Source organism: Bombus affinis, chromosome 3 (assembly GCF_024516045.1).
Source record: "Bombus affinis isolate iyBomAffi1 chromosome 3, iyBomAffi1.2, whole genome shotgun sequence".
Taxonomy (NCBI): Eukaryota; Metazoa; Arthropoda; class Insecta; order Hymenoptera; family Apidae; genus Bombus; species Bombus affinis.
In genome coordinates, this window is record NC_066346.1 from 17,761,543 (window position 1) to 17,779,394 (window position 17,852).

At 48.3% G+C, this 17,852-nt stretch overlaps 1 protein-coding gene across 27 annotated transcripts in view; it reads right to left on the reverse strand.

Moving 5' to 3' along the window:
• LOC126914266 (protein turtle-like) overlaps window positions 1-17,852 on the reverse strand; it is a 152,235-nt gene that overhangs the window by 29,928 nt on the left and 104,455 nt on the right. For 22 of the 27 annotated variants that reach the window (XR_007709620.1, XM_050717946.1, XM_050717941.1 and 19 more), the window contains 4 exons: window positions 11,936-12,063; window positions 10,576-10,743; window positions 10,039-10,337; window positions 4,582-4,715 (listed from right to left, as the gene is read on the reverse strand). Coding sequence is in view for 26 of the 27 variants with exons in the window: in XM_050717946.1 (XP_050573903.1) it covers window positions 4,582-4,715; window positions 10,039-10,337; window positions 10,576-10,724 (582 nt within the window). In the remaining variant the exon portion in view is untranslated. Of the gene's footprint in view, window positions 1-4,581; window positions 4,716-10,038; window positions 10,338-10,575; window positions 10,744-11,935; window positions 12,064-17,852 lie in introns of those variants that run through there. The other 5 variants (XM_050717948.1, XM_050717944.1, XM_050717947.1 and 2 more) reach the window with 2 other exon arrangements.

A 17,852-nucleotide genomic window follows, 5' to 3' on the forward strand; every position in this document is an offset into this window, starting at 1 on the left:
CTCGAGAGGTCTTGGAAGACTATCTAGAAACAGTTTCGATGGGAGGCCGAGTGTCCGCCTGCTCGTTGTATTCTATTAGACGGAACGAGAATATCGTTTAGATAAATGCGATGCAATTGAACGGCACATTGCCACGGCTTCTCGTTATTTGGCATCGATCCAGGATGTTCGATAATTGTTCCCGTGTCTGGACTTATGCTCGTCTACACCATCTTGCCTCGCCAGACGCTCAGAAACAAGGGGAAGAAAAAAGGGAAATGCACGTAGAGAAACACGGCGCTCTCGTATGCAAAAGCCTGATGCGGGTTTCCTCTTCTATCCGCTTACGCAGAACCCGGCAAAGCCGACAAAGTGCAAATAAAACGCGCTTCCATGTTCCGTCTCTGCTGGTACATGCATGGTTCGTGGTTGCAAACAAAGAAAGAATAAACCAGAATACTGAAACGAGCCGCATCAGGGCTGCACCCGAGTTTCGAAGCTCAAAATCATTTTTCCGTGGATACGAATCGCGGATGCCGGTCCAAACGATCGACTCTCCAATTATCTCGATGTATCTCCTTTTTGTTTCGAAATAAGCATCCCTGTCAACGATAAGATCCAACGTTCTGGCTCTGACAAAGTTCTGTGTGCGCTTCCGTGCCATCGCCGCGTGTCGTTCGTTTTCCGCGGCGATTGGAAAAGCGCACGCATCGAATGGACAAGAGACGAGACTAGACGTATGAGTGGGGTGGAAAGTGTGGAGGAAGCGCGTGAAAAGCGATCGCTGAGGCCGCCGTACGGGCGGGAAAAAAGTCGGACGGGAAGAGAAATTAGTTGTCAGTCGCAGTGGCACTAGGTGAATCGAGGGGCAAGGCAGAAGCGGATACGGTAAAGTCCCCGCCACCCCGTCATCCCCCGCGTGATTTATGCACGCATAAAAAAGAAAACGGGCTGCCCCTCTTCCATCTCTTCCCACTGGAATAGTAGAATCGCCTGGAAATGGAAATGGAAATAGCCATGGTGCATCGTTCCGACGCTCGACATCTCCAGCTCGCTTTCAAATCCGTTTTGCGGCAAAAAAAATCCTCGCCAAGACTCGACTCTACCACTTTGATTCTCATTTATTCTGACCTACACCTGCTTTGTAATTAAGTCAGCGACTCGACTGCGAATCGGTCAACTCCTCGGCACTCTTCGTCCGTCGCCTATCTTTCGTTCAAACCGAATATGACATATTTATATGGACCTGCTCGTTAAATCGATGAACAAAGGGCGCATTGTCGCCGGCAAACGTCTCTATCGAGTAAAGCGTAGTTTATTAGAAGGGTCACGGAGGAAAACAGGCAGTTCGATGATAAGCAGAGAACGACGTCATTGTGACTAGGATCAACTTATATCGATTCAATCCCAGAGCGGAACTACGACCACATGGCAAGTCTATATGCGCTTAGTCGCCGATCGTCGATTGTCGGAAGAAAAGGCCGCCGCGGCGCGAAATAGCGCGGCATAGCACGATACAGTGGGGCGCGACGCGCGGAAACGGATGCGATTGTCATTGCGGCAATCATCGTATTGTCACGCGGAATCGATCGTTCGATTAATTAATTGCATGACGATGGACACGCAGGTTTGTCGAGTCAATATTGAATTCACGATTAATGCGTTTCAGTCGACCAGTGGAACCGGTAATCGTCCCGAAATCCGGTGTCACTCGGCGGTGAACGCGCGACTCACTCGCTTCGCGTTTTGTTTACCGACAAAAACTTTCCACCAGTCGATTACCGCGTCTCCGGGTAATCCAAGACCCAGCTTTTGTTTCGTCCTAAACGTTGACGCGAGCGAACGCGATCACAGGGGAACAAAGTCTGTTGGGTTTTTAAGTCGAGAAATTATCCAGGTTCGTTTGTTTCCCGTATTTCACGGCCGTGGCAGAGGATTAAAGAGCAACGACACAAAGGAAGGCAACGCGACATACGTCCGCACGTGACTCTGGGATTAGTCCCGCGGAAACTACGGCATGCAGGGTGCGACTGGTTCGTAAAGACGAGATAATGCATCGCAGGCACAGCTACGATCTTTTAATGCTACACCGACGATACAAGGCCATTCGTCTTGTGGCATGTTAAATACGAGGTCATGCTCGCGTACGGATCTCGGCCTGCCCGACAGAAATCGCCGGCTTTCCCGAGGGAACGGGGACTCTCCTTTCATTTTTCCGTCGCCTTTCGCACCGATTAGAAAAGATCGACGTGTCCAACGAGTGCCAGCGAATCCCTGCGAGCTGATCGAGCGCGTTCCCCGTTCATGCAAAAGCACCAGATGTTAGAGAGACAGAGACGTGATTTTCTGATTTCCCGCCTCCGACAGAAAGTGAAAGCGCATTACCCCGTATTATTGTCTGCCGATTGACAAGCTCGACGGGGCTCGTAAAAGATTCGACGTCCTCGTAAAACATCCAACGTCATTTCAACGTTACGTACCAGAGATCGCTGTTGCACAGTTTCCAAAAGCGTGATTCGAAGGACGTCGAGCGAACCAAACGGAAGGAAACGAGCACTGAATGCGATGCAAGTTTCAAGCTCGTCAATCGAGGGGACCGTAATGCGGAAACGCTGTTTCGAGCTAAACTTTGATAGACAGTCAGAAACGTGATTCACAGATTGAACAGATTATCGTAGCAGCCCAAAGAGGAAGGCAAAAGATTCATAGATGGCTTATGATCGAGCCGTTGGACAGGTGGTAGGATCACGAGATATCGAGGATAGGGCGAACGCGAGACGAGGAACAAGACTTTCTCTTTCCCTCTCAAAACGGTGCAACGAACTCTCCCTGATAAAAGGGGAGTCGCGCAACGGTGTGGCGCGGCGCCGCGGCGGTTCGGCCGCGAAAACGGGCGACGCTACGTCGATCGTTGTGATGACGCGCGACTTAATAAAAAATTAATTGGTCGCCGCTCGTCTGGTCGACGAGTCGGTATTCACGTTGGAAACTAGCGCCAACTATATCGATCGACGGCGGCAGATCGGGAGGGAAAACCGTCAATTTAGAATCCGCGATAATTAATCGACCACGATGCTGCGGATGAAACCAACTCGCTGTTCGACGGTGGTGACGTGCGAACAAAGGAGACGCAAAGTGTCGCGCGCCCTTTTGGGGACCGCTACGCGACGCGATGCCGCGACGCCAAGCGAACGTCATGGTCGCGTTACGATGATTCGCGTGAGATGCGTGTGAATGAAAGAGAGACGGTTGTAGAGATTTGCGCGAATGATTCCAACTATAGTCAGCTACTGGATCGTTGCCTGAGAGAACGTGTGATCGGATGACTTTGTTGTTGATCGACGTAGAAAACGTGCTCTGCCCTCTCCAGTCCGGATCAAATACATACGTATATACCAAGTAATACAGTATCGTGGCAACAAAATATACAATAACGATATATCGATAATACGTAACGTTAGTTTAAACTACGCGAACGGAAAGCCAATGGCGTATTCCGCTCCAGCTGGGAACGAGAGGCGTGTCCCGTTCGCCGCCGATTCCAACCAAAACGAAAAAACGTAAGCACGTAAGCCAACAAATCATCGAATAAACAATTCAAAGTATCGTCGACAATCATCGCAATATGCTTTAAGAAACGTAATGTGTGCTCACGGGGCCCCGCTTCCTGTTACCGATCCTGTCTCTGGTATCGCCGCATTTTTCACCGAGCTTTCCGCAATAAACTGGCGCGATGCTGCCCACGCGAACGCATAAAACCCCCAAAGTAACGGGTCGCTTTAACGATCGAATATCGCCTAGCATGGTCGTTTCGATCCTCTACCGACCTCCATAAATTGCTCGCGCGGATTTCAGAATCGAACGATGCGGGTCGCGTGCACCTGGATACCTTCGTTGCTTATCGCGTCCGAGGGAAAGCTGCGCTTTCCAAATGGTACACAAAACGGTATCGTAGCGAACGGTATTGGCTCGTGCCGCGTCTACGATACGATACGACCGTGTTTATTTCCGCTGCGCACCGATACCAACGTGTCGCATTCGTCCATTTGGATTTGTGGGCACAAAAACAAACGCGAAAAACCCGCGAATCGGTTTCCAACGCGAAAGAGAATCGGAAGGTACGTTGTTTGGTACCGAGTTCAGGCGCCGAGAAAATTGGAACGGTTCACGGACAGGCGATCATGAAGAGATATACAACGATATACGAAACGGCCGGTGACCGCATCTGTCGCTTGCAAAGAAAGCGATAAAAAAGGATTCGGTCGCGTAACTTGCGCGAGAGCGCTATTCATCCGTGCACGAGACTCTCTTCGCCGGCATCACCGCCGTCCGATATCATGCTAGAATATTTAATCACACAACGTTCGACTAGCGAATTAAGAAGAAATCCGTGATTCAGTGATCCAATCGAGTCGCGACGATTTCATCGAATTTTCAGCCTGGCAAAGCAAAGAATCGGTACGCGATCAGAAAGTTTGTCGAAAGACGGTGCAGTGATACGATCGCCGATACCAGAACGCAGGTTGCCGGTAAGGCGTCGAGCGGGGCCCACGTACTTAACTCACGGATATAGAGAGCAGAGGTTGTCGTCCGATATCGTACCGTATCGCCTACCTTCTTCTCCCATTGGAGAACGTAGGGCACTGGGTGCTCACCGGGGAACTCTACGTGACAGTTGAAGACAACGCTCTCCCCCAGGATTGCCGTAATGTGCACCGCGTCCTGGTGGCAGAGACCTGAAACACAACATTTCAAACATCTTTACTCGCCGCTCCCTCGAATCGCCGCCAACTTTCTCCACAAAGAAACTCGTCCGAGCGCCGTCGCGTACTCGTCACATTCCGCCCTGGTATTTCTGCGAAAACTTGCCAACTCCGTCGCGTCTCTACGACGGCCGATAGATGTTTCGCAAGTCTGCCGGCTGACTTTCGCGCCCCTTTAACTTTTCCGCCGAGTTACAGGTCGCGCAGTCGACCAACTTTGTGATTTACCGAGGCAACTTCCGCGTTCGTATTTTCGCGACCCTTCCTTCCTTTTAAGTCTCCTTGCTATTATGCGAGCAAAAGCGTAACCATACGTTCCAAGGAAACAATTGAACGAACGAGCAAGCGCGTCGCGGTTTCCGCTCGGCAGAACTGCATTCTCGCAACGACGACGTCACGCGAGAGTCAGCTAATTTTAAGGACACTTCGGAAATTTGCGTGAAAGAGTTCAGAGATGGTTACGAAAAATTGGTATCGAACTATCACGACACAGTTCCATTTGAACAACGGATCCGACTTTACTACAAATTCTCTTTGAATCATACCGCGTACAAATGCGATCTGTTTGTCGCATCTACGTATATGCGTGACAAAGCTCTCTGCAATATTTTTTTCGCGGTTACTAAGTAAACGAACGCTCGAGAAATTTCGTGTAGTAATGCCGTGCGATCCACGTACGAATTACTGTAATTATTTCTCTCGTACCTCGTTAACGAAGCGTCTAAAAATCCTACATCAGCCAAACGTTGGCACATTTTTACGAAAATCTGCTGATATTCCAATCGGGAAGAACAAAGACAGATGCTACCAGCATCCTTCTCCCTCCTTCTTTCTGGAACCTATAACCCTGCCGTTCTCTCTCGTTTTTCCTTCGAAATACACAAATTCCTAACGCTCTGAGAAATATAAGCGACTTGGCATACGTCTCTCGGACCGTAAAACGATCGAGCTTCGAGTAACCTCCAAGCTCGAAAGAGTGCTGACCGCGATAAGCAGAAACGGCGATGCCATTAGCATCGCTAATAACAGCTTGTCAAAGTTATTGATATCGTACGAAACAAGCGAAACGTTCACCTCGTATCTGGCTCGGGACAATCCTCTTATATCAAGTCCCGTACTCATTGCGCATAATAATACGAGCCGAGGAACGCCCAACAAACATTTGTGCCCCATTACTGTGATTACCAAGTTCCAGCTGGGAGTGGCCCGCTCTCCGAAGCAACTGTTTTTATTGTCGGCAATCGTTCAATTTTCCACCGTACACATACGTAGTACACCTTTTTTTGCAGAAACAGTTTGACTTGTCACGCGGTGGAGACTCGATGCCAACGCCTTTCCGCGGCTCACGACGAAGCGGAAACGAAGCTGTATCGATCGAAACGGAATAAGATCTAAATCTTTATGCGGGGAAATAGGATGGAGAAAGACAAAGAAGGCAAAACGAAGACCGTGTTAGACTAGGGTGTAGCCGCTTTTTGCCCGATCCTTTTTTCACCGGCAAGCTACCGTTCATCCGGGGAAAAAGCGGGAAAATCCGAAGAACCGCGTACGTGGCGTAGATAACAGCGCCGAGGGCGTTCGAAGCGGGCGTCCGCCCAAAAAACTAAATGAGAATTTCCGAAGAGAGGCCGCAGCAGTGTGAAAGCGATGTGAAAATTGTCTTCGTTCGCGGAACAATGGCTTACGAGCCTGCGGAACCTCTCTTGAGCGCGTGCGTCTTCGTGTCGGGGAATGAGAAATTACTACGAGGAAGAAAGGACTCGTCGAGCAGGACCGGTCTGATCCTTCCTGATTTCCCAGCCGTGGTAAACCGCGTATTACTCCATCTTTTTCCGTTAAACGGTCGAAGATCTGTCCACCTACAGTATTCTCTCTTTATCCTTATAGAATGTTTGACCAACGATAGGAAGTAAAAGTTGGAAAAGGGAACGCGAGGAAAAACGGCGGATAAACGGAGCAAACAAAGCGCAAAAAGAGAACAGAGTCGAAGATTAGTTTCCAAAGCGGTGGATGGAGCGCCCTCGTCTTCGGCGCCGTCGAGTGCGCGACTTTGATCGCCACTCGAGCTTTCTTTCCATCTTCGTTCTGTCTATTGTCCAGATTACTGGCACGTTGGCGTTCTTCGTGGATACATCACAGACGCGTTACAACGCTATACATACACGTAGGTACGTATAGGACACGGGAGAACATCGTTTCTTTGATAAAGTCCCTTCGTCTTCGTGTTCTTTTTCTCGCGCGCTGTCTGTTTGTCCGTCCGCTTGTACTGTTCTACTGCTTGCCCTACAAAGGACCCCACATACTCGGTCGTTCTACGAGCGAAAACGTCGATCGCCGATGAACCGCGAGAAAGAGAGAAGTCTAAAGCGAAAATGTTCGTACCGATCCCGGCCAAATGGCATCGCCTATTTTCATGATCCTTTTTTTCTCCTACTTTCGACAGCGTTTTACCGTTTGCCAGCTTTAGGTCCATCGAATACCACGGAACCACTCCTTCCATGCTCTGGATGACACGCATACGGCACACAATTGAATACGCAAAGGCACGCGTAACGAGATACGATATTGGTTTTATCGCTCTACGGCAACTCCAAGGAGAAATCGAAGATGCGAGCAAGCTTGTAAGGAGCTTCTCATCTTCGTCTTCAAATTTTCAGTTAGCGACGAACCGTGAAATTAAGGAAGCACTCGATCGGCGTATCGTGTGCAAGGTGCAAATGGTTAAGCTTAAGCTCCATACACACACGAGAACGCGACAGCCTTCGCGGCTGGGATGACACGGACGAAACAATTAACCAAGAGCTAACGAGCATTCTCCCGTATCTACTAGCTTTCGCTTCGAGTATAGGTTTTAATTATTTAGCGCAATTGGATGCCCCTTGGTTAAATATATATTCAGTAACTGAGCGAACGACGCCGGGTTCGCGCTCCGTGTGGTTTATCGGCCGGAAAGTCGACGCGAGATCGTCGAGCGGAGCGGAGTGGCCGAAGAGCACTACGAAAATGCGTTCGACTCGGTGCTATGTCGCAAACACCAGACAAGTTTTTTCACTCGGCTCGATCGATCGACCAGTTCGCGTAGCTTCGCTACGTGTCGTTTGCCGCGTGGAACGGGCTTTAGCAAAGGGCAACGTACCCTCGAAGAAGGGACAACGTCATTTACAACTCGTTTCATCGCTTGCCATCTGGGCTGCTTTGAAGACAGCTACGAGGAAGAAACCGTAATCGTTGGCCGTCAACATGTGCGGATGCCTCAAGTACGCGTAATTTATGGCAACTATGTGCCGTTCCTCGAACTCCATCAGTTTCAGTAATCTGGAGAGCAACTTAATCGTACCAGAACGTGGCCGCGGATGATACTTACTCTACTTTGTTCGAAATCAACGACGATGATCCGGAAGAAATAATCGGAAGATGCTAGTCAAGGGCGGTGACTGGCACCACGAACTCCCTTTGATCGCGGGAACGTATCGGCGGAACTAAGCTCGTTTGCGTACGTAGGGAGTCTTCTTAAACGGCGAGGATAGCCTTTTCAGGCAAATTACATGCCCCAGTGAGCCCATTCGTCCAGCGGAATCAATTTAAAAACTGGTTGGGAGCGGCGGAGAAGTTGAAGGGGCACTTTGCGAGCGGCTAAGTTGCGAGACGAAGGTCGAAAGGTCCGGCGGAAAATAATTGGGAAATAAATAAATGACGGACATTAACTCGGAAAGTTGCTAGACGAAACGAAAACGATGGCCGTCTCCGAAGCCGTGCAAGTGGCGATCACAATGGCCCTCTTTGTTCGTCCTCCACGACTTACCCAACTTTCTGTATTAAACAACTTTTCCGCTAATTTTCCTCACGATTCCCTTTTCCCCGTCTCTCCTTGATGCCGTTCTTTCTTTTCATCTTGTTCATTCGCCGAAAATTTTTGCGATAGTTTTTCTTCTTGTACGAACGAGAATCTTACTAAACCTCGGTTCTGTAGCGACGTAGAAATATCGGCCCTCTCCGGAGAAAAAACGCTTTTTCGATTCATCGAGAAGAGACGGTAATAAAGAGAGCTTTAATCGCATCGATTCACGATGTTTTTCAGTTCCGTATACGCGTCATTAGCAGGATACATCGTGCTCGCGTTGAACAAGCTTTCCAGAAGGAGAGACGGAGTTCTAATGAAACTGTTTTCGCCGATGAAACTAACGAGCGTGGAAAGCAAATTAAAAAAAGGGAAAACATCCTTTGGAACGAGCAGGCATTGACGTCACTTTATTCATCTCGTTGTGGTAAATCAGTTAAATGCGCCGCGGCTTTTCATGCTTCCATGTAACGGTCGTAAATAAACGCAGTTACGCGAAAAATAGGCTTTCGCTCGATCGTTTTCTCTCGTTCCGCCCGTTTCGTGGAATGCTCTTTCCAATCGTTAAGCGACATCGTCGCAAATTTTTGTCACATTTATCCGATCAATCTACGAATCGTTCGTTCGCGTTAACAAAGGGATTTTTCGTAAAATATTTAATCCCCGCGAATGATTATTCCATCACCGAGGAAAAACGATTCCTTTCTACCCGTGACGTTCGAAAACATTTATTTCATCCGCGAAGACAGCGTCTTTGAAATTGCAATGGTCGCGATGTACGTCGCTCACGGTGACAAACAACCCTGGGTTTGACGGGAAAATATAGAACGACGACATGACGGTTCGGAGAAGCGTCGAAGACAATTGCACCGGTAGAAAGAATAAAAAGAGAGCAAAAGATCGGCTCTTTGGCAAAAACAGCCGAATATAACGTTCGTGTCTGGGAACAAACCGAGAAATCAATCGGTTCGGCGTTCGACAGAATCTCTAGACTCGATAGCGAAACGCATGAGCGAACAACCGAATACACGCGTAATTGTACGCTATAGCGCAGATATGTATTACCAATTACGAGAGGTATCTCGACGGAAACTCTCTGCTCGATCTCAATCGACGTCATTACGGGTCTGGCCCATGCGCATCCAACCACGCCACGCTGAATTCAAGATCGATCGGTCGATCGTACTTGAGAGACGATGGAAAGCTATTACCGTGACCCTGTAGGCTTGTTCTGATTACCGAGCTTCGCTAATTAATGTACAACTCGAGAAACCGGTAAACGGTAATGAAACAAACGCGTGCTCGACAATTCGAGCGGCAACTACGAACGATTGTGCCGTCTCCGATCCCCTCGCGCGACGGTTTATCCGACAATCGCGATTTTCTCTCCATAAAGAAAAAAAAAAAAAAAAAAAAAAAAGAGGAAAAGAAAAGAAATGAAATCTTCACGAGGCGTACCTGGCGTGACGAAAAGCACGATACCGAGGAGCAGGGTCCTCGTTGCCACATCCGCGATCCATCGGATATCCCTGCGACACCATCGAAACCGATGCCTTTTCCCATTGACTCCTTCCTCCTTTTCAGCTGTGTTGATAGGTCTTGCGACGGAGAGCCGTAGCTTTCCGATTACGCCCGATCCGCCGTTCGAGCACCTCGAACCTTTCTCTTGTCCATTCCCCTCGTTCGCCTGTCGTCTGCACGGCCGGGAACCCGTACACGTGGGTTGACCGGAAGCGAGAGCCGCTTGCAAGTCAACTCTACCGGAAAAACGAATTTATCCCGCGTTAGAACGATTTCGCTGCTCGCTATATGTTCTCGAGATCGATTCGAGCGAACTCGACCGCTCCAGAACGGAATTAGAAATTCTTCCGGTCGAATGTTCCTTTACGAATGATCCGATACTTCGGTCTGCCTGGTCATCACTCTTACGCGTTAGGAGCATCGCGGAAAAATAAATAGAAATTTAGGCTGGCAAAGAAAATTGGCAGGCTTTACCTTTCTTCCTGGTCACGGGTGCTCCCCTCGGATGCTTGGGAGTCATCGTGTCTTAAGGAACGAGGTCTTTGGGGACAAGCGCTTCCTGAAAACCGGGACTCGAGCCTTCGCCGGAGGTCCGTGGCTTGTAGCCCTCCTCCGCCCCCCATACCCCCGCTCCCATAGTATCTGTAAATTATAAACGAACGTGTAAGCAAGGTTAGGTAGCGTGAGATTCGACGAGGGAGTTACTGTAAATAATTAAGGAAATAGGCCAATGCTACGAGCGCAATGAGAAATTATTCAGCTTTACGCGCCTTTTTCCGGAATCTACTCACGTTACAACCTCTCCGAGTATCTCGGCGTTGCTTCTGTTGCCGTGCTCTACGCTCCGTACAAACGCGTGATTTCACCGATGCGCAAGTTAATAGGTCGCTGAAAGCGCTGTTTTATCGAGGCGAGTATCTACAATGCTTGTGCGGCGTGCCTAAAATTTCCCGCAACCTTATCCCCCCGAGACATCGCAGCGATAGGAGATCGAATCGGATTATACGCACAAGCACCGATAATTGATGATAGCAAGAAGTAAAACGATATCACGGCGTTTGCGTTTCAATTAAATCCAACGATAAATTATGCCGACGATCTAATCGCGTATTCGAATATAATTATATGTTTGCCACATCTGGTAATCAATGCGGTCAATAAATAGCAAAGGGCGTTTCCCTTGTTATCGAATCGCGATATTTTCAATTTGCACCGAACGAGCTACTTAATTCCGGAACGCGTAACACGAACCGCGATAACCGCATGTCTCGATCAGCTTTTTTTTTTTTACCTCATTTATCGGACGATGTAGTCACGAAAACGGCATAATGCCGTGAGATAATGCCTTAATCGATTCGCCAGTCGTTTGATCCACGATCCCTATCGTGCAACTCGATTATTCTGCCGAGAACCAACTCGAGCCAGCCGATAAGGGTTCGATTACTCGACTTAACCGCGAACTGATTTCTTCCTTCACGTCGATTCCTTCGTTCGTTCGCGTTTGCTCGTGATCGTGACGACCGGCCTCAGCGTTGTTCAACCTGTACGAGGAAACGAGGCGTGCTGCGCCTCAGAGTCAAAGCAAATTCGTTGCCGCGTACCAAACCAGAGATATCGGACGTTCGACGAGGTTTTCGATGCGATCCGACCGTTCGCGCCACGATTTTCACGATCCCTCTCTCCAACCGCTTGAAACGGAGAATAAGATTTCTTTCCTATCGCGAACAGAGAAACGGGACTAATTCTAAAGGCAATGTAATCCAACTATTCCACGGCTACGACCGATCGTTGTTCGACCGATATTTGAAAAGAATCGGCAAAGCGAGTCACTTACCCCTGCCGTTCCGCCACCACTACCGCTGCCCGGATTGACCGCTCCCGGCGCCGATTTTCACCAACCTCGCCACTTCTTCAGCCGCCGCGACAGCCACCTTAGCCTCCACAGCGTGCCGCTATCATCACCTGTAAACCAGCGACTCGTTAGCGTTCGGTCAAAGTACACGCGTCACGTATTCGAAAAGGGTGTCTGTTCGTTCCCTCGGCTTACGCTTACGTCGTTACTATCGTGTACGAACGTATTCTTCCGAAGGCTAGTTCGAATTCCGAGCAGGCGGTGCATGAATCGAATCGATTAGCGAAATACGTGCTTGTATGCGAAGACCGATCTGATCGATTCATGCTCGCTTCCTGGGAGAGAATCGATTCGGGGCTTTGAACAGAAACTTTGGACAAAGGGATAATAATTATGTCGCTTTGAGCAGCCGCATGGATTGCGATGATCAAACGACCAGCATCGTGTTTCAGCAAACGACAAATATTTTCCAAAGAGGTCGATCATTCGATTGTAATCGCGTTCGGTGCTTAATTACGATTTCTTGGCCTGAACGATCTTAGGAATCGCGATCTACGCGTGATTAAGAGCGATCGGATACGATTCGGAAGAGAAATTAGAACGTGCTCGGGTTAATAATCAGATTCTCGGGATATCGCCGTATTCGTGTGGCTGTTCCGTGATTTCACCGCGAAACGGTCTGGTTGCTCGAGATTCCGGAGCTACCGCGTCGCAATAAAAACCGATTCTCGGTTTCGGAGAGATCAGCCTTTTGTACGCGCGTCATTCACGTACGTTCGTAAAAGAGAGTACGGCTCGCCACCGTTTACGATTATTGGCCTTTAACGCCGATATTATTCCGCATAGAGTCTTGCGTTTTACTGCCGCAAGGTGAACTACATTTGACGATCTGTTCACGGCGCTTCCGTGGCGATCGGCAATGAAGCGCGCCATAACGTGAATTCAGTATGTTACGCGAAAAAGCTGACTGGTTGGAAAACCGTCAGCACCTTCGACCAGGATTACATGCTGCTAATAGAAGACGCACGGGGAGTAAAGGGATGCGTAGGGTGAAACGAGGCAGGGGGAGGAGAGTAGAAGAAGAGAAGGAGGAGAGTTAGTCGAACAATGGTACATGTCGTCCGCGCAATTCCCTCCTACCGAACGACCCACGACACCACCTGTCATAACTCGTCTTCGTGTTCCACGGTTATTAGCGCTGAGCCGGTGGGATTGACCAATATCTGCTACCCCTGTAATCCCTTGTTCCTTTCCATTCCCGACCTATCGCCACAAACGACACACGCACCCGGATGAACCGAACGGGAAGAATGATAACCACGACCAAATGAAATTTCCCGGATTTATCGAACATGCTATTTTTGCCGCGATTTTTTCCGGATTTCCGCGATATCCTTCATTGCTGGACGTCTTTAACCTTCCCTCGTATAACAAAGACTTTGCCACGATGGATAGAAAATCTTTCCTTTCTCCGAATTAAGTTTCTAGCGATCTACGCGATGGGCCAATCGTACGATTCATTCCCTTCGCGTCGAGTATTTTTGCGCGACACTCGACTACGTCCAATCTGCCTATTCGTCGTTTAATTGTTGCTGATTTCTACGCAACACGATGTAATTTTTCGATTTTATCCACGTTCGGTGAGGTAATTACGATGAATTACCGATGGAACCGACAGCCGACCATATCCCAAAGAGAAGACGATATGCGGCTATGGAAGGATTATTTCACCAGTAAATTTCTCGACGCTCTTTTTTCTGTTTATTAGCGACAACGGCGGTAATCAAGTGCGCGCTATTTCTTGCGAACAATTGCCGACGTACGGGGTTCCCTTGACGTCGGGATCGCTTTACGAGCTTTCCAATCAATTACGGAGGAAAGTAAGTTTATTACTTGTCCGCTTCGGCGAAATTGCCGAAAGTTCGTGGTCAATTTCACCCCTGTGATCCGACAGTCTCTGGCCCTCCGAGCTCGTATCGCGATAAACTTTATCCGCTGGCCGTCTGATACACGAGAAAATTAATTAGCGTGTCGGTACAAGCGTCGAGCCCGATGCAAATCTCGAGTTGCTACAGGGAGGAGTCCGCCGCAATTTCGGAGCAACCCCTAACGAAAGACAATTCGAATTAGGCATCACGAACGATGAATGTATCTTCTATTCCGTTGCTGTTATTATTAACGCGAGGGTTTGAGAGCGAAGTAAACCGTTTCGTCAGTTACGCGGCAAAGGAAAAAACTAATATGCAAATATTTTCAAAGCACCGAAACATTGAATCGAAGCAAAAAAAAAAAAAAAAAGGTCAAATCGGTAAGCGTTCACGGGTAATTTGACAATGCGGCAACAAACGCGGTTACACGATTCGATTGCAACTGGCAGCTACAGCTGATTCGATCAATTGTGAAAATTCGGCTGTGCTTTTTGTATTCTCGTATCACGTAACGAGTGGCGATTGCTATTCAAAATAGAAATTGCAGGGCCACCGGTGTATAAAGTTGTCTCCGTCGTATCGATTCAATTACGGTCGCCCGTTCGCGTCCGCTTGGCTTCAACATAAAATTTTCACCGCGTCGAAATTTCCTCGGCGATACGACTCACGCCCTTTCCCCTTCTTAATCTACCCGTCTCGATTATATCGCGTACTCTACCAAACGAATCCTATCGCTGTTTAGCTTCGCCTTCCAAAAATTGAAATATTCGCGGAGACTTTATCGATCGTAACTTTCGACTAGGCGCACTCATCTCGTGCCAACCATTTTACTTCGGCCGAAATAATTTTTCACAAGAAGATCGAGTAAACGCATTTAACAGCTTTCGAACGTGTAGATTCGAGCAGAGTAGACTGATCATTCGCAGTCGACGCTGTTTGAAACGTGTAGCAACGATGAAGGATGGTTGCACGGTTCCTCAACGCTGTCGCGTTACTTTCAAAATATCACGTCCGCGTGTCACTTAACCGTGTCATTTGGCATCCGGTCTTGCCCGTGCAGCTTCCTGCGCGCATTGTCAGCGCGGATCTCGTCGCAAATGCATGTTCGCGTCAACGCTGACCCCGAAGCCCTTTCAGCGACGTACACAAGAGCACTGCGCGTCTATTCGTCACGAAATCCGTTCGCGTGTCCTTGCGGCACGATGATGAACACGTTAATTATTACCGTCAAGGTTCCCTCGCCAAACTGCAGTGGCGGCCGATGGCAATAGAATGCCAGACTAAAAGGGAACGAACCCGAGGTCAGTCGATGATGTTTCACCAACAAAATTGAAACAGGTCTGTGAAAAGGATCGTCGAATGACCCTCGCGAACGCCTCGCAATCGCAATGTTTGCTTTTTCTCGTCGAGAAGCCTCTGCCCGTGTTCTGTTCCTTGGTGACCGTCCGCCAATCTTTTTTCCCCTTAATCACCAGCTTTCAAAACGAAATGGAAGTTGCGAACGCTCGTTGCAAGGGCTGAACTAATCGAAAATGATCGCGGACAAGTATGGAATACTTCGCGGATAAGAGTATCACGATATGGCTTTCTTCGCTAAATCGGGACGGACTCGGTTAGAACGAGCCAATAAAGAAGAAACTTAGAATTCGTAATCACTCTATACCAAACGAGCATCGAACAATGAAAATAATGTTCAAGGGCTTAATTATGCAATGTCAATTAAATCTGCTGTTTCGTCCAATTGATCCAATTATATCGTCGGTCAAACCGGATGAAATTCTCGTAACAATGCATTAAAACGAGCCCTTCTCCGGCCAACATTTTTAGCTCCTCGTGGCTTTTATCGGCTGAATCCTCGACGAAATATCGTCGCCGTCAGGTTTCCAGCAAAGTTAAGAGTCTACGATGATCTTCTTTATAGGCAGAATTATCCGGAAGCGATAAAATGGACTTCCGTCGTCTCGAATACGTCTTTTAACCGTCTCGAAAAAAAAAAAAACGGAATCTGTGAAATGAAATCGATTAAAACAGTCAATGGACAAACCAAGACAGCTACGAGGTTGCACGGTTTCACAAGTTCGCCTGGCGATACCTCGGCCATTCATTAATCGTTTTCGCCGGAACTATCTCGACGTCGTCATTCAGACTGGTTCTCTCCTGCCATCCCTCGTTCCACGGTTCGCTTTACAGGCCAACTTCCGTGTAGCCTACCGGAGAATCATAGGTCGTATCTTCGACGCGGTTACAACTCGTTAAAGTTACCGGCCACGAGATTTTCACCCTTGTAAGTTTGCGGGGAACGAGCGCTTCCAACGAGTATGCAACTCTTACCAGGATTCCCCGTGTCCGCGAGCATCTAACCGAACCGGGCGCGTCGGCGGTGATTACATCCGGGATAAGAACCGAGATGTATGAACGAGCAAAGATAAAGGGATAAGGGAGCGTGGATGTGACTTCGTCGAGGGAAATGAAGAAAAGGGGTGAAGTGCCGGAGGGATGAAGACCACGCGAGGGAGAATGAGAAAGGAGAGAGAAAAAGGGAGGAGGCACGAGAGACAAGCGTAAAAGAGGATTCGATCATGGACAATATGTGATACGATAGAAATGGGTTTTAAAGTGGAGAGTGTTTAAGTTGCGCCCTTCTCAGGGGAAATCTCGGAATATCGACTGCGCTGCGATGTTAAACACGCTAGACCCTCGGAGATGCCTTCGTGCGACGCGAAGGACCAATTGCCGATCAAAGATTTCAACGATTTTTCTCTCGTTTCGCCCATGCTTTGACTGATAGTTGAAATAGGACGAGAAAAAAGGTGTTTCGATTGGAAAAGAGGAAAAAATATATCCACTTTACGCGAACCAAAGTCGAAACTGTCTTTGAAGGGACTCGACAGAACTCGAGAAGTCGAACGAAATTAGGAATTCATGTAGGTACTCCGGACGGATGTTGATAAATTTGTTCTCGTTTGTTTCTACAGGACAAAGGATCGATTCGACGAGAACCGGTAATTTGTAGGAAACTACTCGAGGATTAATCCACGTTGACAGTTTGACTTACCGAATCAACAAAACAGTGAATTCTATGCAAATTCTACTCTCTTGGTCCAAAGAGACATCGACGGTAGCGGCGAGTGAAATCGGTATTAATTCCATCGTAGTCGATGGACGAGTTTATTTAGTCCTCGCCTTCCTAGTCTGCGGCGGAATTTCCGAGGAATCCGTCAGGGCGTTCGTTCAACGACGAAACGAATAAACTCTTCCTCGAAGCGCTATTGTCACCGCGAGCTGACCTACATACATCCACATTCTTTCACGTTCGTTTCGTCTACAATCTTCGCGTATCGTTTACTTTCGAAATGAGCAAAAACTAGAGAAAACTACGACGTTAGAATAATCGCCTCGATTCATAAACTCAAAGTTATCGTTGCATTGCAATCACTGTAATGGCATTAAACGTATAACGTCAGACACGTATTCTCCGATTATCACTCGTACGCGGCCTAAAGCCTAGGATTTCACGTCCCGACACGCTAGAGGGCAATTTTTCTTTACTTATGTCGATCGTTCGTCGAATCAAGGAAGGAAAGTGGCATATTTAGCGGTCCTTTGAAATTATGTGCACTGATTTGTGACGAAAGTAGCACGATACACGCGACCACGTCGCCTGGGGCTTGTTGGCTTTACGATTCCTAACCGATAGCATCGCGAAACGAGGTACTTTAGACGAATAAGCCTACCACCGGCCAAACCGGCACCCTATCGGAAAAACGACTCGTTTCGCGCTCGCGTGATTTCTTGCCGCACCAAACGACTCCGCGACATAACGCGTCGTGAAATTTCAACTAGCGAAATCAGAGGGAAGATCCGACGAATAATTCTTGGATACTTTCGACCCCAGTGGATCGTGCAGAAGGTCGTGACCGATTCTCGCTGTTTGCACAATTACATGATAAACGGGAAGATATGTTTCGGAC